The 23,760-nt window shown below is 42.8% G+C and overlaps 3 protein-coding genes across 6 annotated transcripts; 1 reads left to right on the forward strand and 2 right to left on the reverse strand.

Annotated features, from left to right (window-relative positions):
* Window positions 1-3,620: 3,620 nt before the first annotated feature.
* Window positions 3,621-7,300, reverse strand: MOAP1 (modulator of apoptosis 1; the record flags this gene model as incomplete). Its single annotated transcript, XM_038545980.1, is given in 6 exon segments — window positions 3,621-3,679; window positions 6,253-6,792; window positions 6,795-6,861; window positions 6,863-6,977; window positions 6,980-7,115; window positions 7,118-7,300. Coding segments are annotated over 5 exon segments (993 nt in total), but the record flags the coding sequence as incomplete, so codon positions are not given.
* A 447-nt stretch (window positions 7,301-7,747) lies between these two features.
* On the forward strand, window positions 7,748-10,155 carry TMEM251 (transmembrane protein 251). 4 transcript variants are annotated; one of them, XM_038545578.1, is made up of 2 exons: window positions 7,748-7,808; window positions 8,697-10,155. In XM_038545578.1, the coding sequence occupies exon 2, from the start codon at window positions 8,713-8,715 to the stop codon at window positions 9,106-9,108; it is 396 nt and encodes a 131-aa protein (XP_038401506.1). In that variant the 5' UTR covers window positions 7,748-7,808; window positions 8,697-8,712; the 3' UTR covers window positions 9,109-10,155. The 4 variants fall into 4 exon arrangements, with proteins under 4 accessions (XP_038401506.1, XP_038401507.1, XP_038401505.1 ...); XM_038545579.1 differs by having other exon boundaries at window positions 7,777-7,843; XM_038545577.1 differs by lacking the exon at window positions 7,748-7,808 and adding an exon at window positions 7,998-8,266.
* A 9,754-nt stretch (window positions 10,156-19,909) lies between these two features.
* Window positions 19,910-23,746, reverse strand: GON7 (GON7 subunit of KEOPS complex). The gene is given in 3 exon segments (XM_038545582.1): window positions 19,910-20,777; window positions 23,445-23,541; window positions 23,543-23,746. Coding segments are annotated over 3 exon segments (303 nt in total). The 5' UTR covers window positions 23,654-23,746; the 3' UTR covers window positions 19,910-20,682.
* Between the last annotated feature and the right edge of the window lie 14 nt (window positions 23,747-23,760).

Raw genomic sequence — 23,760 nt, forward strand, 5'->3', positions numbered from 1 at the left:
TGTGTAGAGATTCCTCAAAGACTTAAAGATAGAGCTACCCTACAACCCAGCAATTGCACTGCTGGGGATTTACCACAAAGATACAGATGTAGTAAAAGACTGAGACACCTGCACCCCAATGTTGATAGCAGCAATGTCCACAATAGCCAAAATGTGGGAGGAGCCTCAGTGTCCATCGAAAGATGAATGGATAAAGATGATGTGGTCTAGGTATACAATGGAATATTCCTCAGCCATCAGAAATGACAAATACCTACCATTTGCCTCGACGTGGATGGAACTGGAGGGTATTATGCTGAGTGAAGTAAGTCCATCGGAGAAGGACAAGCATTATATGGTTTCACTCATATGGGGAATATAAGAAATAGTGAAAGAGATTATAGGGGAAAGGAGGGAAAGTGAGTGGGAAAAATGAGAGAGGGTGACAAACCATGAGATACTTTTAACTCTGGGAAATGAACAAGGAGTAGTGGAAGGGGAGGTGGGTGAGGGGATAGGGTACTGGGTGACAGGCACTGAGGAGGGCACTTGACAGGATGAGCACTGGGTGTTATACTATATGTTGGCAAATCGAACTTCAACAAAAATAAATAGATATATATAAAAGGAAAATCAGGAAAATCAACATCTCTAAAAGCAGAGTTAGGCTTGCCAGTAGTAGAGGCAGGATAGTATATTGGAAACCCACCATAATTAAAGGGAAGTTTCGACCTACATGTTATTCTCTTTAAAATAAGAGACTTTCAGAAGTTTAATTCTTTTTTTTTAAAGATATTTATTTATTTATTTATTCATTCATTCATTCATTCATTCATTCATGATAGAGAGAGAAGCAGAGACACAGGCAGAGGGAGAAGCAGGCTCCATGCAGGGAGCCTGATACGGGAACTCGATCCTGGAACTCCAGGATCACACCCCAGGCCAAAGGCAGGCGCTGAACCGCTGAGCCACCCAGGGATCCCCCAGAAGTTGAATTCTAAAACCATCCAGTTTCCAGTTTTATGAAATGTTCTGACTGGAAGTGAAATGGAATCCTCAAGGATGTTCTCATTTACATAGATGTATTCATTTGTGTAGGCCCGGCCTCTCAAGTTAATTAGAAGATTCGAGAAGTGTCACAGGGACTGAAGAGAAAGTCACTTCCTAGATTGAGTACTTAAATATTTTTCTACATAAAGGCTTGAGAAATTTTCCAGTCTTTGAAGGGAGAAGTGTGACTCCACTTATGTAAAAAATAATCCCTTTCTGTTTTGGCCTGGCTGTGGGCTACACTGAGTGCTACTGTCACCTGGTGGTGTTTAGATGAATAACCACTTTTAGGAAGGGTGGGTACTCCACAGTTATCCACTCCCTAGTGACTTATTTCACTGGTCGGCGTACCAGGTCATTTGTTATTTGCTTGTGCATGTATATATGTATGTATGTAAGTATCTGTGTGTGTATTTCAATGAACACATGGTTGATTGATTTTTAAGTTTATTTATTTAAGTAATCTCTACACCCAAGGCGGGGCTCCAACTCAACACAGAGACATCAAGAGTCACATGCTTTTCCAACTGAGCCAGCCCAGGGCCCCTCAATGAACATATTATTTTTGAATACTTTAGACTTACAGAAAAGTTATACAGTTAGTACAGAGAGTTCCTGTATACTCACCTAGATTCACCTTCTCATTAACGTCTTACATTACCATGGTACATTTGTCACCTCCAAGAAGCCAACATTGAGGGGGTCCCTGAGTGGCTCAGCAGTTTAGCCCTGCCCTCAGCCCAGGGCGTGATCCTGGAGTTCTGGGATCGAGTCCCACATCGGCCTCCCTGCATGGGGCCTGCTTCTCCCTCTGCCTGTGTCTCTCCCTCTCTCTCTATGTCTCTCATGAATAAATAAATAAATTTTTTTAAAAAAGAAGCCAACATTGATATAGTACTAGTTATTAAACTCCAGACTATTTCTGGATTTTACTTTTGCACTAAAGTCCTTTACCTGTCCCAAAAGCCCTTCCAGGATACCAGATTCTATATAGCTACCATGATTCCTTAGTCTTCTCTAGTCTGTCAGTTTTTCAGTCTTTCCTTATTTTTCATGATCTTGATAGTTTTGAAGACTGTTGGTCGGATATTTTGTAGAATGTCCTTCAATTTGGGTTTGTCTGATAAATTTTTCACAATAGACTAGACTGCATTCTCTGACATTAATCTTGATGTTAACTAGCCAAGCTAGTACTTGCCAGGTTTCTCCCCCGAAAAGTGACTCTTTCGCCCTTTCATTACTCCATTCCTAAATTCAGCCTAACTTAAGGGGGAGAAGAGGATAAACTCCACTTCCTTCTTTTTAAGATTTTATGTATGTATGTATGTATGTATGTATGTATGTATGTATTTATTTATTTTTAAGATTTTATTTACTTATTCATGAGAGACACACACACACACAGAGGGACAGACACAAGCAGAGGGAGAAGCAGGCTCCCTCTAGGAAGTCCTATGTGGGACTTGGTCCCAGGACCCTGGGATCATGACCTGAGCCAAAGGTAGGCATTCAACCACTGAGCCACCCAGACATCCCTAGACTCCACTTCCTGAAGGGGAAGCATCCATATAAATGGTTTGAAATTCTTTTAAGGAAAATCTAACTCTTCTCCCATGTTTATTCATTCATGTATTTATATCAGCATGAACTTGTAGATATTTATTTTACACTTTGGGTTATAATCCAATGTAATCCTATTGGTTTTGTTCAAATTGCACCTTTTACCAGTGGGAGCTCTTTCAGGCTGGTTCTTGTCTCTTTGACATTCTACCTCCCTTTTGTTTTCTGAGTACTTCCTTTGCATATGTATTTTTCATTTAAAAAAACACTTTTATTTTTTATATATACTTTTTTATTGTTCAATTTGCCAACATACAGTATAACACCCAGTGCTCATCCTGTCAAGTGCCCTCCTCAGTGCCTGTCATCCAGTCACCCCATCCCCCCACCCGCCTCCCCTTCCACTACCCCTTGTTCATTTCCCAGAGTTAGGAGTCTCTCATGGTTTGTCACCCTCTCTCATTTTTCCCACTCATTTTCCCTCCTTTCCCCTATAATCTCTTTCACTATTTCTTATATTCCCTGTATGAGTGAAACCATATAATGTTTGTCCTTCTCCGATGGACTTACTTCACTCAGCATAATACCCTCCAGTTCCCTCCATGTCGAAGCAAATGGTGGGTATTTGTCATTTCTGATGGCTGAGGAATATTCCATTGTATGCATAGACCACATCTTATTTATCCATTCATCTTTCGATGGACACTGAGGCTCCTTCCACAGTTTGGCTATTGTGGACATTGCTGCTATAAACATCGGGGTGCAGGTGTCCCGGCATTTCATTGCATCTGTATCTTTGTGGTAAATCCCCAGCAGTGCAATTGCTGGGTCGTAGGGCAGGTCGATTTTTAACTCTTTGAGGAACCTCCACATGGTTTTCCAGAGTGGCTATGCCAGTTCACATTCCCACCAACAGTGCAAGAGGGTTCCCCTTTCTCCACATCCTCTCCAACATATGTTGTTTTCTGTCTTGTTAATTGTCACCATTCTCACTGGTATGAGGTGAGAGGCATCTGGCTGGCTCAGTCAGGAGAGCATGTGACTCTTGTTCTCAGGGTCATGAGTTCAAGCCTCATGTTTGGCGTGGAGCCTACTTAAAAAAAAAGAAAGAAAAAAATACTTTTAGGAAGCAAGAAAACTATCTTTATAATTCCATCATCCCAACACAACCAGTTAGCATTTTAGTATTTTGTTGTTCACATTTTTGAAACATAGTTTTTATTTTATTATTTTTTTAAAGATTTTATTTATTCATGAGAGACACAGAGAGAGAAGCAGAGACATAGGCAGAGGGAGAAGCAGGCTCCCTGCATGGAGTGCGATGCGGGACTTGATCCCAGGACCTTGAGATCACATTCTGAGCTGAAGACAGATGCTCAACCACTGAGCCACCCATGTGCCCACATAACCTAAATTTCACTATACAGTCTAAACCCTCCAGCTCAGTGCTTCACGTAGAGAGGTGCAGTGTGTATTAACACCCAAGTGTGCACACACAGTATCTATCAGCAAAATGCAGGTATACCACTTCCCACTACTAAGGTATCAAAGTAAGTATCTTACATGTACCAACAAGATCAGTTATACCTTTGAATGTATCTAGTCTACGCCATCTATTATTTAGCTTCTTTTTCCTTACCTTATTGAGGTACATTTGACCAGTAAAAATCACATATATCTAAGGGGCATAATGTGACGGCTTGATCTGTGTTTAGCTTCCCATAGTGGGAGGACTTAATAAAGAATGAAACCATGATATTCAGTCTTAACAGAAATACTCTGCAATGCCTCTAAATCTAAACCAATGGTGTATATCCCAAATTTGGTTCTTTGGGGTATTTTTATTAAAGAGGAAGACGTTACTTTTCCGCAATTTTCAAGCTTTCTTCATACTGACTTTTTTTTTTTTAGGGACCAAATCATTAAATCATGCCCAACCTCCTGGCTGCCTGGTTTTACAGGTTCTCATACTCCCCGCTTCTCATAATGTCTAGTTTGTAGTAATGATTCAGAATAACAAACTCTACACTAACGCATACAAGACAGGTACGAAATATGGTTAACATCTGTTATGTTTCTGCCGTGTTTGTGAGGCTGTTGGGTTCTCATACCCTTGTGATTGCTTCTCTTCTTTGGCAATGGAAGACTATGGGCCTTGCAGCAGGGCAGAGGATACACTTCTGGACCTGCCGCTTACTAGTTGTTTTGCCCTGGACAAGTATTTTTTAACCTTTCTGTGCCCATTTCTACAAGTGAGAAATTGAGTTCTCCTATATTGCAAGATTTTTAAGAGGATTCAATTGAGAAAGTACACGGGAAAGCTTTCATTTAGTCTAGTCTGTCATAGACAAGCATACAACCTTTATTTCTTCCCTATCACTTTCCAAACTCGACACTGATGCATTTGGACCTACTCCTTGCATTAATTTGTGTTTGATCTTCTTTCATTCCCCCATGTCAGAAGGTCCCTTCAGCAATCTCAGTTAGAAAACTACTCCTTAGGGGTGCCTGGATGGCTCACCAGTTAAGCATCCAACTTTTGGTTTTGGCTCAGGTCATGATCTCATGATTGTGGGGTTAAGCTTTGCATCGGGCTCTGTGCTCAGCAAGGAGACTGCTTAAGATTCTCTCCCCCTCCGTCCCTCCCCCTGGTCAGGCTCTTTCTCTCTCTCTCTCTGTCAAATAAATAAATAAATCTTAAAAAAAAAATGAAAAAGAACTACTCTCTATCCTCTGGTCACTAAGAGGAAAATATGCAAGGGACTAAGATTATGTGACCTCAGTGGTTTTCAGTTTTATGTTTTTGGAACCCTCTGTTCAAATGAAATATCTCTTGGAATTGTGATGTATAAGTAAGACATTTTAAGAAGGTCATTTTATTAGCATTCCTTTATTTTATAAGTTCACATAGATCATTTTATAACACTTATTAGAATGACGTTCAGAACTGAATGTTCTGATGACACATATCAGAAATCCAGGGTTAGAGTTGACAGCTGCAAACTTATCAACCTCAGCATTTGATTCTGCCTCTTGTTTTGATTGCACAGAATCAGTACAGTTGTGATTCAAACAGAAAATAACTTAGCATCTTAACCACTGGCTCATATTTTGATAATAAATATAGGGCAATACACACCTAAAAACCATCTATACATCATCACATCCAACATGCTATGGTTGCACCTGTTATCACATAAGCTGACATCTCTCAGAGCATCATACATATGTAGCGACAGACCCTCTGGACAATTTTGTATGGTAAATTCACAGATGTAAATTTAAATACATAAATGCTAGTGCAGAACTACATCCTTCCTAGTCTGTGACACATTAGGGAAACATTAAATAGGCACAGAAATGACAAAGGAGGGCAGCCCGGGTGGCTCAGTGGTTTGGTGCCTGAGCCACACCTTCAGCACAGGGCATGATCCTGGAGATCCAGGATAGAGTTCCACATAGGGCTCCCTGCAGGGAGCCTGCTTCTTCCTCTGCCTGTGTCTCTGCCTCTCTCTCTCTCTCTGTGTCTCTCATGAATAAATAAATAATCTTAAAAAAAAGAAATGACAAAGGATTTAGACAGGGAACTGTACAGAATGAATTCCTCAGCAGCACAAGGAAGGGACTGATTAATATCTATCATGAGTACACTGACTGTTCTACCTTCATGCTCTGCTTGCTGCCAGCTACCCCTTCCTGGTTGCCTAAGATTCAGGAGAAATGCCCTTCTAATACTGCCTGAAAAAGGGCCTCCTCCTCCTCAGCTGCTTCTTCATCCTTTATCAGTAAGCCAGGGGCTGGGCCGGCCTGTGGCAGAGCAAGCTTCCTGCGAAGGGTTCCGTGGATGGCTGCAGCCAGGAATTGGTCTAGGTGAGCCTGATTCACATCTTTCTCAATTGCTCCTCTCTCTACCAGTTTCTGTAATAAAGGCTCCAACCTTAGCAGGTAAGCAGACAATTTATCTTCATCTCTCTGATGAGTGGTCAGATACTTGATCTGCAATTCCCTAGGATTCTCAATAACCCCAAACACTTGCTCAAGAGCCTGCAGGCATCAAGCAACTGTAACGAAAGGACTGTTTATCTTGAGGAAACGAATAACATCAAATGCTGGGCCTCTGAGGCTCTCTAGCCATGGCCTTCTTTTCTCTGCATCTGACACCGGCCATGTCTTCGTCATCTGAGGAGTATGAAGAAACTGCCGAAGAATTCGAATTCTTCTTCTCCTGGTTCTGGAGGCTCACTGCCTGAGAACACTCTCAGCTTTTTGTACAGGCTGAAGGGCTCCCTCTAATGCTTGTGTCAACATAGGGGTCTGTATTTCTGGGATCATGTTCTGGCCTAGGTCAAAAGGGTCGTTTCCATATCCAAGAGCTCTGGTCAACTCAACGTTGTGCCCTCTCCCTCTAAGAATCCGTTTAATCTGCTTAAAAACTCATTATCCAGGTCTGGCGGCTTAAAGATCACTCTCCAGACACCCCCTCGTCCGGGTATCTCCTTAGGGACCAGAGAACGAGTAGTCTCTCCTCGGTCAGCCCGACCAGGGCTACGTTCCTGTTCTCGTCCCGCCGGAACAGCCTCCCGCGCAGTCCGTGCTCGCCCAAGTGCGCCAAAGCGGCCCGCAGAGCCTCCTCGCTTTCCGCCATGGCACAGGTCGGGGTGGGGAGCGGGATGCCCTCCGAGGGCGCACATCCGTCCCCCCGCGCCAGTCCTCAGCCTCGCGTCGTGGTGCCCCAAGCAGCGGATGCCGAGTCTAATCCGGCCGGGGCACAGGTGGCGCCGCGCCAGCCCCCAGGTGAGGTCCGGGTCGGAGGCCTGCGAGCGCCGGGCAGTCGGGTCAGCGGCGGGGGCCGGTGACCCCGCCCCCGCCAGGCCCCCCGGAGGGCGACCTCCGGGCCGTCTCCCCCTCGGCCGTGCAGTCGTCCGCGCCCGCGCCCCTCGCCGGCGCAGCGGGGGCCGGCCTCCCCGCACTCGGAGGGCGACCGGGGGGACGGCGGCCCGCGGCGAGGCGCCGGGCGAGGACGCGGAGCCGGACCGAGCAGCTCCGGGCAAGACGCCCGCGGCCTCCGCCCCGGTCCCCACCTGAGCCGGCCGGGCGCGCGCGCCGGGAGGAGACCCGGCGTCACGACGGGCGGAGCGCGCGGCTTCCGGCCCGAGCCGGAAGTCCCGACTGTGGCAGCATCCGGGACGGCGGGCGGGCGGGCCAAACGGGACAGGAAGGTGAGATCCGGGAGCTGCCGGTCTCCGCAGGCTCGGTGGGTGGCCGCTGCCCGGCCCCGGGCTCCCGGCGCTGCGAGGCGGAGAGGCCCGGGCCCGGCGCCGCCCGCGCGCCTCTGGTCGCGGCCGCGGGCGCTGCGGCGCGGCGGGGGGCGGGGCCGGCTGCCGGGGAGGCCCGCGGGGGGGCTGGGGAGCCTCCGGGCCCGGCCCGCTGACACGGCTCGGGGGGGCTCCGGCCGCCGCCACAGGGGCCGGGCCGCCGCGTGACTGGCGCGGTCACGCTGTGCTTGATCACAATTAGCTTGTGCTCCGGGCCGGCCGCGCTCCCGTGTCTCCCAGCCGGTGACCCCGGGGGTTTCTCTTAGGGTGGCTTTCTCTGAAATGCCCAAACCGCCCGATTATTCAGAACTGAGTGACTCTTTAACGCTTGCCGTGGGGACAGGAAGATTTTCGGGACCACTGTAAGTGTTTAAGAGTTGCGGTCTTACCGTGGGGGCTCCGACTTTGGTTTGACTTGCAGCATCGAGCGTTCACGTCCAAAACAGGACTGTTCAGTCAGAAACTACTGGGACTGTAGGAGCGAAGTCTTCTGAGGAAACCAGTTTAGTCCCAGTTCCTCACGGAAGGTGTGCTGGACCTGTTTCAGCCGGATGTTCGGTGATTGGTCTATTCTGTGGGATTCACATAGAAAGCACTGTCCATATATATATATATATACTGAAACTTCACTTTTTCATAACTATTACCTAAAACAAGCTGTGAGTTGTTTACATTTCTTAGTAAATGTCGATTTAGTTATTTCCCAGCTTAAATGCATTAATGGGGACTAGTTGCCCTGACACCATTTACTACACCCTAACTTTTTTTTTTTTTTTTTTTCTTAATGTGAAGGCACAGAGCATGGAGAATGATGAACTTCCGCCAGAGGATGGGATGGATTGGAGTGGGATTGTATTTGTTAGCAAGCGCAGGAGCGTTTTACTATGTTTTTGAAATCAATGAGACTTACAACAGGCTGGCCTTGGAACACATTCAGCAGCACCCGGAGGAGCCCCTTGAAGGAACCACATGGACACACTCCTTGAAAGCTCGCTTACTCTCCCTGCCTTTTTGGTTTTGGACAGTTATTTTTCTGATACCTTACTTACAGATGTTTTTGTTCCTTTATTCTTGTACGAGAGCTGACCCCAAAACAGTGGGCTACTGTATTATCCCCATATGCTTGGCAGTTATTTGCAATCGCCACCAGGCATTTGTCAAGGCTTCTAATCAGATCAGCAGACTACAACTGATTGACACGTAAAATCAGTCACCATTTTTTCATTACAGTTAAAAAACTGCCAGTACCATATGGAGCCCGATCACAAGACTGCAGTTTCTTTGCAGACCTCAGGAAGTTGTGGTGGGACAGCGGCTTTCTAAAAAGTGTGACTAGGGGGCTGTCTTTATCTGAATAATAATGAATTTTTAAGTGAAGCCCGAGATACAGTACTACAAAATCATGTTGATGACTTCAGATTTTGGAAGTAAAATCGTGTCTGTTATTTGCATTCTTTAGAAACTTGAATAAGTACCTGAACTCCTATTTTTATTCTACTGTGCAACATAGTGATGATTCAGAAATTTTTCCTATGGGGAAAAATGAATATGAACATTTCCATTGTGCTTAATGTAAAAAGGTCCAAACATGGTCATAAAATTTAAATTTTATACAATTACTTGGCTTGCTTTAAAATTCTTCAGGCTAAAACACCACATCAACCTGTTGTAACTAGGCCAACTATTTATGCTTGCTTACTGTCAGTTTGTGAGAAATTGGTATAAAATTATTGAGGTGATGGCTGTACTGATAAGCAAAGTTTGTGCTTCCTTTTGGTAATGCTACTGGCACTATCAGCATTATTAATGCTACTAGTTTTTTAAAAGATTACTTGGGAAGAAAGTAAATGTTTGAAAGTTGAGAAATCTTACACAGAGAAGATGGAAACGAGGTATTCAGTTAAAATATTTAGTCTGGTCCTTGTCAGATGTGAGACACTCCTCTAAAATATTACCAAGTCATCATCCTTCTGATTTTCTTTTCTGGCCTAAGGTCCAGTCTTCCGGTCTTCAGGCAACAGGTTAATTGCATAAAGATGTGATCATTGTACTTCTTCCTTTGCTTCTGTACTTACTACCTCATGTCTGGTACCAATACAATTAACTAAAACATGGAAATACCAGATTTTAGGATTTTTTTTTTTCTGGGTGAGATCAAGATGTATTTTTTATACAGTTAATGTCATTAACACCAAGGAAATGTTTTACACTGATGGATTTTAATAATAATCATAACCTTTTTTGGTGCTTATTCTTTCGGGTCCTGTTCTAAGAGGTTTACATGAATGAACTCCTTTAATCCTCTCAACAACCCTAAGAAACAATTATTATCCAGATTTTATAGATAAGGACACTGAGGTAGAGAAGTTAAGTAACTTGCCTGTTAAGGTCACACACCTGGTGAGCAGCAGAGCCAGAGGTATGACCAGGCATCTGATGCCTTTGTTCCTAACCACTGAGTTGTAGTGCTTCTCACAAATGACATATTTCAGGATATTGTCTGCCTAGCCATGCCAAAGAATGGAAATGGCATTACTTAAAGGTTTTTCTCAATTCATAGGAGCTATTGAAAATTGAAGTGTTTTAACAACCTCAGCATTTAAATCTGATTTGACTAGAATGGAAGGTTGAACATTTCACAGCAAGCTTTACTCGAAAGATGGAGCAGGTACCTTTGTAACTCAAAAGCAGCAAGATCAGGTCCTTCTCCAGGTAATCAATCTCACTTTCCCTTCACTTCTTCCAGAGGGCTAGAGACTGAAATTATCTATCTTTTGCTATAATACACTGAATCTCCAAAGTAGGCAGCAGTTTGAAATACCGTTTCTGTGAGGGTCAGATAACCAAATCACTTGGCATCTTTTGAGTACTTAACTAGTAGTATGCACATTGCAGGCACTGTGTTCTGAGTGATTTACATTTTTCAAAACAGGCCTGTGGGGAGGTTTGTGCTGCTGCTAGTGCGCCATTTTACAGAAGAGGAAGCACAGGAATTAGCTTGCCTGTAGTCACACAACAAGGACATGGAAGAGCCAGGATTTGAACCCATGTCTGGCTTCAGATCTCTAGCTCTATTACTCCATTATACTGCTTCTCAGGAAAAAAAAAAAATAATAATTTGAGGAAAATCACTGAGCAGTTTTCTTGCTTGATTTGATTACTCTTGAGGCAGTGGTATTTTAAAAATGATTTAAGAGAATTATTTCAGTTTTTTCATTTCATAAATGCTTGATATAATGCAAGGTTTTTGAGTTTGTCATTTGTCTTATAAAGTAGTAATTCCTTTTTATTGAAGTGGACTTTTATCTTTTATACTTCAAATTCTAGCATTTTGAGATTTGCTAAGTAAGTGCTTGGTCCATTTCTAGTTTTCAAGACCAGATTGCTTTGGTAGTAAAAATATTAAAATAGGGGCTTCTGGGTGGCTCAGTCAGTTAAGCATCTGCTTTGGCTCAGGTCATGATCCCAGGGTCCTGGGATGGAGGCCCACATGATCCCAGGGTCCTGGGATGAAGCAGGCAGAGCAGGGAGCCTGCTTCTCACTCTCTACCACTTGTGTTCTCTTTCTCAAATAAATAAATTTTTTAAAAAAGAAGTAGAGTGGGAGTAATTCAGTATTTCCAAATAAAATTATTAGGTTTCAGATTGCAGGGTTAATCTAGCTCTGTTAGATTGAGGGGGAGATTAAGCTGGTGGAGAGGAGACCCGTGTATTATGTCAGGTTATTTATTTCAAATGCACATCATAGTACAATAAGCAGTGAGTACAGGATTAGATAAATGGCAAATACAGGAAATTCTTCAGGGATTTCAGAGAAAGGACAAGCATCCTAGTATCCATGCTAGTCAATAATATCTGCTTCTAGAAATGAGAAAAATAATTATGTACCCTAGTTGCTTAATAAGTCACCTTACTTGTAACCACATCTGAAATAAAGCCTGTTGTGTTTTTCATGGAAAATGCCCAGGATTGAGTCCTGCATCAGGCTCCCTGTGGGGAGGCTGCCTCTCCCTCTGCCTATGTCTCTGTCTCTCTGTGTCTCTCATGAATAAATAAATGCAATCTTAAAAAAAAAAAAAAAGTGCGAGGATAGAGAATAGGCAACTAAATTGGAGAAACATCTAATTCATGGAGTCACCATGTAACTTCTAGTTTTAAAGATGCCACCGTTTTTTTTTTTTTTTTAATTTTTTTGGGGGCGGCACAGGAGAGGGAGAGACCTCAAGCTGCTGCCACAATGAGCCCAACATGGGGCCTGATCTCATGACCCTGAGATCATGACCTGAGCCAAAATCAAGAGTTGGACATTTAACCGACTGGTAGCATCTAAGGGTGCCACCTTAAGGTGGCCTGGGTAGCACCCTTAGATGCTACCAGATTTAAAGTAAAAAATATGATTTCCTAAGTTTAGAATTTTTGATTCTATTTCAAAGCTTTTATAATTAATAAAAAGCTTTTCTTTGGGGAATCATCAGATAAAGCACTCCTATGAGAGTAATTGCACACATATAATAATCAAACTGGTTTGTCTGTTCACAATGGGAAGTGTTATAGTCTTTATTATCTAGTGTTGATTTCCTTCTTGAGGACTTAATAATCTCAATCTCCAAAACACTGTTAGAAAGCTTACTATGATACCGCATGATTCACTTTTGGATCAAGCATGTGCCATCACTTTATAAATTCTCCAACATATTTGTAAAGTTCCATCAAGTTCTGGACCATGATTGGGAATCCTGCATTAGTATTTTTGTTTTGGCCTAAGACAGTGCATAGGTCTTGAACTAGAGCTGTATCATAGAATCATCCAAATGAAAAACAAAGCAAAACTCCTCACATAATGCCAAGGTCCCTTCCCAATTTTATCAATCTCTGGGAGGGGAGAAGAGGCCAATTGTGTTTTTAGAGCTCTTCACATGATTGCTTTGGAATCATTGGTTGAGAATCACTGGGCCATGGATTTTTATGTACCATAAAGATTGAACTGTTTGTCATCTCAGCTGTGTTTGTCTTTGGAGCAGCTTCAACAAATATTTTGCAGCAAGCTCACCCAGCTATTTGAATTGCAAATCTTTAGAGAGATGTCTGTATGTTTGTTTGTTTTTGAGGCTTAAATAGACTTTATTGTTACAAGCAGGGCCCTACAGAGTGGGACCTTATAAAGTGATATATGTGGTCCCAGGATATCACTATGGAGAAATAAAGATGTCGTGATTGTAGAAGAGGTCACTGTAATTGAAGGCCATGATCCTAGGAGGCCAGCTAAGAATTCAGCAGGTATGATCAGGACTAAGCATGGTCAAGTGACAAGGTGAAGGAGAGGACAGTCCCCTTCACTCCTGCTTCCTGTAGCTCTCCAAATGTGACAAGACCCAGCCCCATGGCAGGAGAAAACAAAGCAAGAGGTGAGTCCTCTGGTGATAGTCATGGTCCTGAGGTGTTCCTAGGGCAGCGTGGGATGATCTGGAGCACCGGAAGCTCCATGCTGGGCCTATCGGGCCCTCTAGTCTAGGAGCAGTGTCAGCGTGGACATGACCATACAGACAGCTAGCTGCCTGCCAGAGCCCAAGGTCAAGGAAAAGTGTGTTTTCTAGTTCTAGTTCCTCTCCTACAGATGATCTTTTTTTTTTTTTTTTTTTTTTTTTTTTCCCCTACAGATGATCTTGAACATACTTCTATCAGGCTTTTTCCTTCCACTCTACCAGAACTGCTCTCTTGTAAAGAGGTCCCTGGTCACTTGCACCCAACTAAACCCAGTGGTCAAGGCTCAGTAGCCTCATTAGCCGTTTTTGATACCCTCCTTGAGACAGTTTCCTGAATTAGTTTCCAGACCAGTACTCCCCAGTAGGGCTTTAGTGATGATGGAAATGTTTGATATCTATCTGTACTGTCCAAATCAGTAGCCACTAGCTACATGAAATGAGCCCTTGAGATGCGGCTAGTGTGACTAAGGAACTGAATTTTAATTTTTAATTGGTTCAAATAGCCACATGCGGTTAGCAGCTACCAGATGTTACCCCACTTCTAGACACTCTCCTGGTTTGCCTTCTTCCTCACTAGCTTTTCCTGTCTCCTTTGCTGGTTCCTCTCTGTGGGCTGTGCCCAGCTTGTGAATGTTGACATACCCCAGTTCTCATTTCTATACCTACTCCCCTTGCTCATCCTATCCAGGTTCATGGCTTTAAGTGCCCATATTTATGTTACTATCTTGAGTCTCTCCTGAGCTCCAGACTTGGATATTCAACCATCTATTTGATATTTACTAAGATGTCTTGCCAGGAATCTGAGATTTAACCTGTCCTAAACCAAGCTCCTCATCTCTCTACCCACCAAAATCTGATCAAGGCCCCTTTAAGCTCTATCAGACAAGTGGCAAGGGATTCTTTTAAAATGTTACTCCTCTCAAAAATCCTCCTATTTGCTTCCCTTCTGAGAATAAAAGGCAAAGTTAACATGGCTTACAAAGTCCTGAATAAGTGGCCCTCGACAATTTTCGTTTTCTACCACTTTCCATCCCTCACTCCACTCTAGCCACTGATCTTCCTGCTGATTCTAGAACACGCCAGAAAAGCCTGTTTCAGGACTTCTACACTGCACGGACCTTCTGTTTGAGTGCTCAGCCCTGGCCTGCTTGATCACATCTTCAGACCTTTGTTCAGTTGTCAAGTTTCACGAGGCTGCCTCTGACCAGCTATTTTAAATTATCCTCCTTCCCTGTTTTTCTCCACAGCACTTACCATCATGTGACACTTTACACATTTTGTCAGAATCTAAACTCCAGGATGCCTGGGTGGCTCAGCGGTTGAGTGTCTGCCTTCGACTCAGGGTGTGACCTCGGGGTCCCGGGATTGAGTCCCACACTGGGCTCCCCACAGGGTGCCTGCTTCTCCCTCTACCTGTGTGTCTCATGAATAAATAAATAAAATCCTAAAAAAAAAAAAAAGAAGAATCTAAACTCCACGAGTGCAGCAATTTTGTCTATTCACTGTTGTACACCCCATGCCTAGGACAGTGCCTGGCACATAGGTGCTCATAATTAATTCTCCCATGAGTGATTCTTATTGCCACTGGATACCTCTTTCATTAGACTGCAAAACAATCTAGCTTGCTCTCCAGAGAGAATAAAGGTTAAAGATAACATTTTCTAAGTGCATAGTCTAATCTTTCACATGTTCAAGTTTAGTGGTTAAGCTTTCTCAGGTTTCAGCATGTAGTGATATATTTTGAGGCCAAGATTTAAAATGAGTCCATTTATTTTTGCCAATGGTTGTGATGGTTGTCCTGGGATTTTCCTCATTCATGCAGAAAAATACATAAACCACATTCACAAACAAGTGGTGGTTACAGCCTTGAGCAATTCTCAAGTTACGATCTTTAAGATAAGTTTTCTAAACCCCTAACATATGCATCAAGTGTCATGCCAACCTCTTAGAGCTACAGCACACAACTGCAGTACTCTGGTGTTTAAGGCAATACTTTGGGCCTGTAAATCACTCATTTAAAGTGGTAACATGTTTTACAAGTTAGGGACACCTGAGTGGCTTCAGCAGTTGAGCATCTGCCTTTGGTTCGGGTCGTGAACCCGTGGTCGTGGGATCAAGTCCGCATTGGGCTCCCTGCATGGAGCCTGCTTCTCCCTCTGCCTCCCTCTTTGTGTCTCTCATGAATAAATAAAATTTTAAAAAGAAGACAAGTCTTTCCAGCATAATTTTGAGTATTGGAGTAAATTTGTTTTTCTTTTTGCATTGGAGTAAATTTCTATTTAAAACTGTACCCCGGGGGATCCCTGGATGGCTCACTGGTTTAGCACCTGCCTTTGGCCCAGGGTGCGATCCTGGAGTCCCAGGATCGAGTCCCGCATCAAGCTTCCGGCATGGAGCCTGCTTATTCCTCTGCCTGTGTCTCTGCCTCTCTCTCTATATCATAAATAAATAAATAAATAAATCTTTAAAAAAAACCCACAAACATTAAAAAAATAAAATAAAAATAAAACTGTACCTCAATGGCCTCGCTGCTGCCCCAATGTGAGCTGCCACTTCTTAAAAAAAATTTAAATAGGGAACCCCGGGTGGCGCAGCGGTTTAGCGCCTGCCTTTGGCCCAGGGCGCGATCCTGGAGACCCGGGATCGAATCCCACGTCGGGCTCCCGGTGCATGGAGCCTGCTTCTCCCTCTGCCTATGTCTCTGCCTCTCTCTCTCTCTGTGTGTGTGACTATCATAAATAAATAAATAAAAATTTAAATAGAGGCTTACATTCTAGCATTCACTGTTTTCTGGGCCATGTCTTTAGGGCAATTCTGATCCTAAAGGTCACCTGAGAACTGGAATAGTTAGGGCAACACTGTTAAATTCATTTTATATTTTGAGAATAATGCACTGGGTAGAGGGCATTTTTTTCAAGGTGAAAGCTAGGCACATCAGTTTTAGAAACCCCTCCTCCCTTTTTTTTAAACGTTAGCTCAGTTTCTTAATCTCCTTAGAGGTCATGTTCTCCCTTTTCGACAGAGTAGTAGTCATATGGGAAATGTGGATTTCTTTTAAAAGATTATTTATTTGAGAGAGAGAGAGTATGCACACGCATAAGCCGGGGAGTGGGGGAGGGCAGAGGGAGAGGGAGAGAATTTCAAGCAGGCTCTGCACTAAGCGTGGAGCCCATGACCCTGAGATCATGGCCTGAGCCAAAATCAAGGAGTCGGCCGCTTACCAAAGAGCCACCCAGGCACCCCAGCTGTTTTTTGTGTTTTGGGTTTTTTTTTGGAGAGGGAGAGGAAAAGAGAGAATCATAAGCAGGCTCCATGCCCAGCAAAGAGCCCAACCTGGGGCTCAGTCTCATGACCTAAGCCAAAATCCAGCCAGATGCTTAATTGATTGATCCATCCAGGCACTCCTGTTTTGATTTTTAAAGTCTAGATTAGCTAATTTTTGCCCTGAATTACTCACATGACAAATGTTTTAAACTATTCATTTGGCTGGTCTGCCCTTATTAAATGTAAAGCATGACTTTTTAAAATAAAAAATTGGGCCACCGGCCTGGCTCAGTCAGTAGAGCATGTGACTCTTGATCTCCGGGTCATGAGATTGAGCCTCATGTTGAGTATACAGCTTAAAAAAAAAATGTTTAGTTTCAGTAACTTTGCAGGAACAGTAACTTTTTCTGTATTTGTATAGAAAAATACAAAATATGCTTACTTTTTAAAAAGATTTTATTTGTCCATGAGAGACACACAGAGAGAGGAAGAGACATAGGCAGAGGAAGAAGCAGGCTCCCTATGGGAAGCTGGATGCAGGATTTGATCCCACGACCCCGGGATCATGACCTGAGCCAAAGGCAGATGCCCAACCATTGAGCCACCCAGGTGCTTCCAAAATATGTTAAATGCAAAGAGAACAAGAGTGTTCTTGTTCTCTCTTTAAGAATATCCCCCCTCTTATTCTCAACCCAACTCTCTGCTCAGCAGCAGTCTGGCTATCCTTTTAGATACCACATGTGTATCTATTCTCCAATAGTAGCATTCAACACACTAGTCTGTATCTTGCTAGTTTTCATTTAACATTATATTTTAGAGATTGGTCTCTAACACACAGAGCTATACTTTGGTCTTTTATCATGGCTGCACAAAATTATTGTATTAATCTTCTATTTTTACTTAATTAACTAAAGTCTTCTGTGAACGGACACTTAGGTTCTTTACAGTAGTAATACCTAGAATAAATGCTACAATGAATAGTGCTATAGAACTGTGCACATGTATTCTGTTATCACTGGATAAATTTCTATAAGTGAAATTGCTCAAAGAACAGTACATCTAACATTTTGTACTGTACAAGAAGTGTCAATTTGACTTTCAAAGAGCTTATACCAAATCACACCATCAGTACTACATAACCCTCAAGTCCTTTCCAGCTCAATATTGCATCAAAACTTTTGATCTTTCAGTCTGAAAAGTAAAAAGTGGTATTCATTTTATTGAAGTAGCATCTTTTTTCATTTAAAAGTCATGTGTATTTTTCTTGTGATCTCCCTATCCCCTTCCTTTGTCCACTTCTATGGTCTGATAAAAGGCAATAGTTCTTAGTCATTTGTGCTGAAAATACAAAATACCTTTTCCCTCTCTTTTTAAAGATTTTATTTATTTATTCATGAGAGACACACACACACAGAGGGAGAGAGAGGCAGAGACACAGGCAGAGGGAGAAGCAAGCTGCATGCAGGGAGCCTGACGTGGGACTTGATCCCAGGTCTCCAGGATCATGCCCTGGGCTGAAGGCGGCACTAAACCGCTGAGCCACCCGGGCTGCCCCTTTTCCCTCTTTGTATTTCGACCTTATAGAATGTTCTGTTTTTCATTATGGTATAGTCATATTAACCAATCTCTTCTATTATGGTTTCTGGATTTAAAAAAAATCTTGCTTAGGAAACCTTCCTCACTTTGAGACTGTAAAAACTATTACTCCATTTTAATACTTTTGTGTTTTATTTTTTACATTAAAAATCTTGATTCTAGGGGCACCTGGGTGGCTCAAACATCTGCCTTTGGTTCAGGTCATGATCCCAGGGTCCTGGGGTGGAGCCCCTGCATCAGGCTCCTCACACAGTGGGGAGTCTGTTTCTCCCTCTCCCCCTCCTGCCTGCAACTCTCCCTGCTTGTGCTCTCAAATAAACAAAATCTTAAAAAAAAATACATATTATTTCTTAATGTAACCCAAAAGCACTTCAAGAAAAACCATTATGTTGCATATATCCATGTATTTCACACTCCACACTCCATGTCTCAAATTTTAAAAGATTACTGAACTAAGTCTAGTGTCAAGCTTATTTTTAGCTAGTATCGTGAGGCTGACTTTCCTTTACAAAAGTAAATTCAAAAGAAATTCAGATTAACTCTCCTGCTTACCTGTGGCTTATGTTTGTACCCTTAGAAGGCAGCAGATCAGAAAACCTGGCAAGGCATTTCTTCTATACTGGTCACATATGTAGCTCACTTATGAAGAAGACAGTATTAGAGTTAGAATCAGTATTAAAATTAAGGAAAAGATCAAACCTATAACCCAGACCTTAAAGCACTGGACCACAAGCTCAAATATCTTGAAGTTTCTTCTTTATAAATATATTTACTAAACAAAGAAGGGAACAATATTCAGGAGCAAAGTTCAGCTATTACTTCAAAAATAGGAACAATTTTTTTTTTAAAGATTTTATTTATTCCCCAGGATCACAACCTGAGCCAAAGGCAGACGCTCAACCACTAAGCCACCAAGGTACCCCAAAATATGAACTATTTTAGGGGCACCTGGCTGACTTAGATGATCATATGACTATTGATCTCAGGGCCATGAGTCTGAGCCCCACGTTGGGTGTGGAGGTTACTAAAAAAAAAAAAATAAATAAACTTTTAAAAAAGAAAAAATCTAAAAATATATATATATGAACTATTTTAACAATGTTGGTAGGTTTTAAGGATTGTATGAAGAAAACAATTATGTCAATAACTGAGTCAAAGTGCCAACATTAGAAACATTATCACAAACTAAACGAGGAAACTTCTATTTATAAAACTTTTCTAGTTGGTATTTTGATTACATAAGAGCACTTAGTGGAAGGCTGATGTAAAACAATACTTTAAAGATAAGAAAAGGTACCTAAGTTCAGTTTCCTCAATAGCATGTACTTTGTAAGCTATAGATTTCAGAATGTGTATCTGGGAAAGTACTATGGTAATCTTTTTTTTTTCTTTTGGTACTCTTTTAAAGGCTATGTGTACGACCCAGCTCTGCAAATGATTAGCTCAAATTCAGGGCCAACATCTATTTCAAGATTCAATTCACCTCGGAAATGAATCATATAATCTGTAAGGTTACTTCCAGCTCTAAAATTCTGTAACTATTTGCATTTCCTTAGGTACATGCCACTTGATTTCTTTGCGATCTAAATGAATCAGGAAACATGCACAGTAAATAATAAATGCCTTAGTCCCACCGACAAGCAGAAAAGGAAAACACATACGCATTTTAGAAATATATATGTATTTTAAAGGATTCAATAGTACTTCAGTAAACAAAATCAAAGCATAGATACAGGATGAGAATATCTTAAGTTATAGTCAATATCTATGGTTTAAAGACTTGTATTTGTGTTTATATACATAACATGCTTATATATATAACATGTTACAGCATAAAAGCACACCCAACTTTGTTCTCTTAAGGTAGAAGTTAAATACATATTTGTTGAGTGATATTATCTCTGGGTGTCTGTTTATTCGTTTGAGTGTGGGTTCCAGGTTTCCTTGGGTCTCTCTCAAGGGCTCATTTCCTTCTTCAGTACTTCTCTCTCTTCCTGTTTTCCTTCTTCTTACACAGAACTGCCATTCTCAAATTTAATATCCAATTTTCACCACTTGCTCATGTCACATGGCTCTTTGAAATGTTACTAAGATCTGACAAGTACTTTTAATAACAAGCAGAAGCCAAAAGATCACACAATTCAGTAGCTATTTAAAAAGTAGAAAACAATAAAAATTCAGTTGCCAACTTAGAGGATTTTATACATCATTGAGTGTTCTATTTTATTTCCATGGTCTGAAATTTCTCACTCAAGACAGATTAATTTCTAAACATTTATTTTATCTCTGCTGGAAAGAAACAATTTTTTCTTTGACAAACTGTCCTAGGGGAATAAAACAAATGCTTTTCCAAACCAGAGCACAAGTCTTTCCTAATGTCAGTGTGTGATAATTCAGATATAGTAGCAGTCTTTAAAATTTCATAAAAGCTACTGTTAAGATGGTGGTTTGGGCCGTTTTGCAGATGGTCCATCTGAGTTAGTTCTGTTATCAATGTTATTTTCATCTTCTGCATCATCTTCATCATCACCTTTTAAAATAAACATTTGTTGTATGACAATATGTTCAGTAGCTCAAAGAAACAGATTGCTAAAATGGTTGATAATGAGACCATTTCACTTTTAAGGATTAATAAAATCATACATACATCAGATTCAAAGTGTATGGATAAAAAGATTTCAAGAATTTTGGTGTTTAAAATTTTAAGTATCGGGCAGCCCGGGTGGCTCAGTGGTTTAGCGCCGCCTTCAGCCCAGGGTGTGACCCTGGAGGCATGGGATTGAGTCCCACGTCAGGCTCCCTGCAAGGAGCCTGCTTCTCCCTCTGCTTGTGTCTCTGCCTCTCTTTCTCTCTGTGTCTCTCATGAATAAATAAATTTTTAAAATAATAATAATAAATAAATAAAATCTTATGTATCACTTTTTTTTTGAGATGTAATTCACATACTACAAAATTCACTCTTTTAAAGTGTTCAATTTATTGATTTGTAGTATATTCCCTAGGTTCAGCACTGTCACCACTATGTAATTCTGGAACATTTTTATCATCCTAGAAAGAAATCCCACACCCATTAACAATCACTTCCCATTTCCCTTGGCAATCTGTAATCTACTTTCTATCTCCAGAGATTTGTCTATTCTGGATATTTCATATAAATGGAATCATAAGACATGTGGCCTTTTTGTCTGCCTTCCCTCACTCAACATGTTTTTGAGGCTCATTCACGTTGTATTGTTTATTGGCAGACACTCAGCCACTGAGCCATCCAGGTGCCCCCAACCTAAGCTTTATGAGGTCTTCATTTAATATACAAAAACATGTCCTCCAATACAAAGATACTACTGACCTGCCATTAATAGAATAGGTCATTTTTCTGATAAGTAATGATATTTTAAGAAATGGTTCTAGTTGGGGGCACCTGGGTGGCTCAGCTGGTTAACCGTCTGCCTTTGGCTCAGGTCATGATCTCTGGGTCCTGGGATCAGACCCTGCATCAGGCTCCCAGCTCTGCAGGGAGTCTACTTCTCTCTCTCCCTCTGCCTGCTTGTGCTCTCTCTCATTCCCTGTCAAAGAAATAAAATCTCTAAAAGAAAGAGAGAGAGAGAGAGAGAGAGAGAGAGAGAGGAGGAGGGAGGGAGGAAGGAAGAAAAATGGTTCTAGCTACACTCATCCTATTCCAATAACATTTTCAACAGAGAGAAGTAATTCTGGAGCCAAGAAATAGGATTTCACTTTTTTTTTTTTTTTTTAGATTTTATTTATTTATTCATGAGAGACACACAGAGAGAGAGAGAGGAGAGAGAGAGAGAGGGGCAGAGACACAGGCAGAGGGAGAAGCAGGCTCCATGCAGGGGGAGTGTGGGACTCGATCTGGAGTCTCCAGGATCACGCCCTGGGCTGAAGGCAGCGCTAAACTGCTGAGCCACCAGGGCTGGCCAGGATTTCACTTTCAACCCATGTGGCAACACCCAATTAACAATTCATGGAACCAATGTATTCTCTGAACTCAGTGTAATGGTCTGAGTTCACATTATCTGGAACTATCAAGATGTAAACAAGATGGAATGAAAAAGGAAAGTATAGTACAGTTTAAGACCCTCTTTAGAGGAGTTAAGTCCTGACTCCAATAATTAATTCATAGGTTCTTCAGGTTGGGACAGAAAATGTACCTACCTCTTTTTCTATTCACTTAACTTTCATATTTCTCCTTCCAAATTGTACTTTCTAAAATGTGATCTGGGGGGAGACCCGGGTGGCTCAGCGGTTGAGTACCTGCCGTCGCTCAGGGCGTGATCCCGGGGTCCTGGGATCGAGTTCCGCATCGGGCTCCCTGCAGGGAGCCTGCTTCTCCCTCTGCCTGTGTCTCTGCCTCTCTCTTGTGTCTCTCATGAATAAATAAATATAATCTCAAAAATAAAATAAAATGGGATATGGGAAACGAGTGCCTGGGAGTTAGAGGGGAGTTGATTCCTTCAACTGAAATCTTCAGAACCTATTGTGCGATGATGGTTGGCAGTCTAACTGGTCTGTAATTTCACCCCCGGTAATAACACTCGTTTTCATCCTTCAACACGCAGCTCAGAAGTCATGCCGTCTCTAAAGCTCTAAAGCCTTCCTGGGTCCTCTTTTCAATAGTTGGAGGGCCCCGGGGTCATACTTCCAATCTGTAGTGAGTGTTCGCTTGTCTAACTCCCACCAGCCTGAGAGTTCCACAAAGAACTGCGTGGCATTCACCTCATTCTAACTCCAGAGCACAGCCCAGGGCCCGGCACAGAGGAGTAGGCATTTGGCACGTTTATTGTGATACAGATGGAAAGAGTCGCGAAAACGCTTAAGTAGGAGGAGACCAGATAATATGGCGGTTAAGTGCCGGCCAACGATATTTTTTTCTTTTTTTTTTTTTTTTTTTTTTTTACTTTTTAAAAACTTTTATTTATTCATGAGAGACGCAGAGCGAGACAGGCAGAGAGAGAAGCAGGCTCCGTGCAGGGAGCCCGACGTAGGCCTCGATCCCGGGTCTCCAGGGTCACGCCCTGGGCCGAAGGCGGCGCTAAACCGCTGAGCCATCCGCGCTGCCCTAGTGCCAACGATGTTTAGCTGGATTCCTCCTTCCCCGAGGCTCACTTTCCCCAGGCCGCCCCCTCCCCCGGGCCCCCTGCCCCGCCCCCCGCCGCTCCTGCACCTTCTCAGGGCTCACCGTCCATGGCCTCTTCCGCAGCCGCCGCCTCCCGGTCTTGCGCTTCCTGCTGTACCAAGGGGTCGAAAAGCTCGGCCACCAGCTCTCTCATCTGGGCCTACGCCAGACAACAGGCCCTGGAAAGGGTCAGCGTCGGCCGGCGCCTCACAGGGCACCCGCAACAGCCGCTGCTGCCCATCCAGCCCGACGTACTCGCCCAGCAGCTCCATGACGACCGCAGGGCTTCCACAGCCAGCGACCGAGAAGCGCCACCCGGAAGCGGAAACCGGCGCGCGGCGTGCGCAGGCGCGCAGGCCGGAGGAGGGAGAGGAGTGAC

The sequence above is a fragment of the Canis lupus genome, chromosome 8, assembly GCF_011100685.1.
Source record: "Canis lupus familiaris isolate Mischka breed German Shepherd chromosome 8, alternate assembly UU_Cfam_GSD_1.0, whole genome shotgun sequence".
NCBI classification, from domain to species: domain Eukaryota; kingdom Metazoa; phylum Chordata; class Mammalia; order Carnivora; family Canidae; genus Canis; species Canis lupus.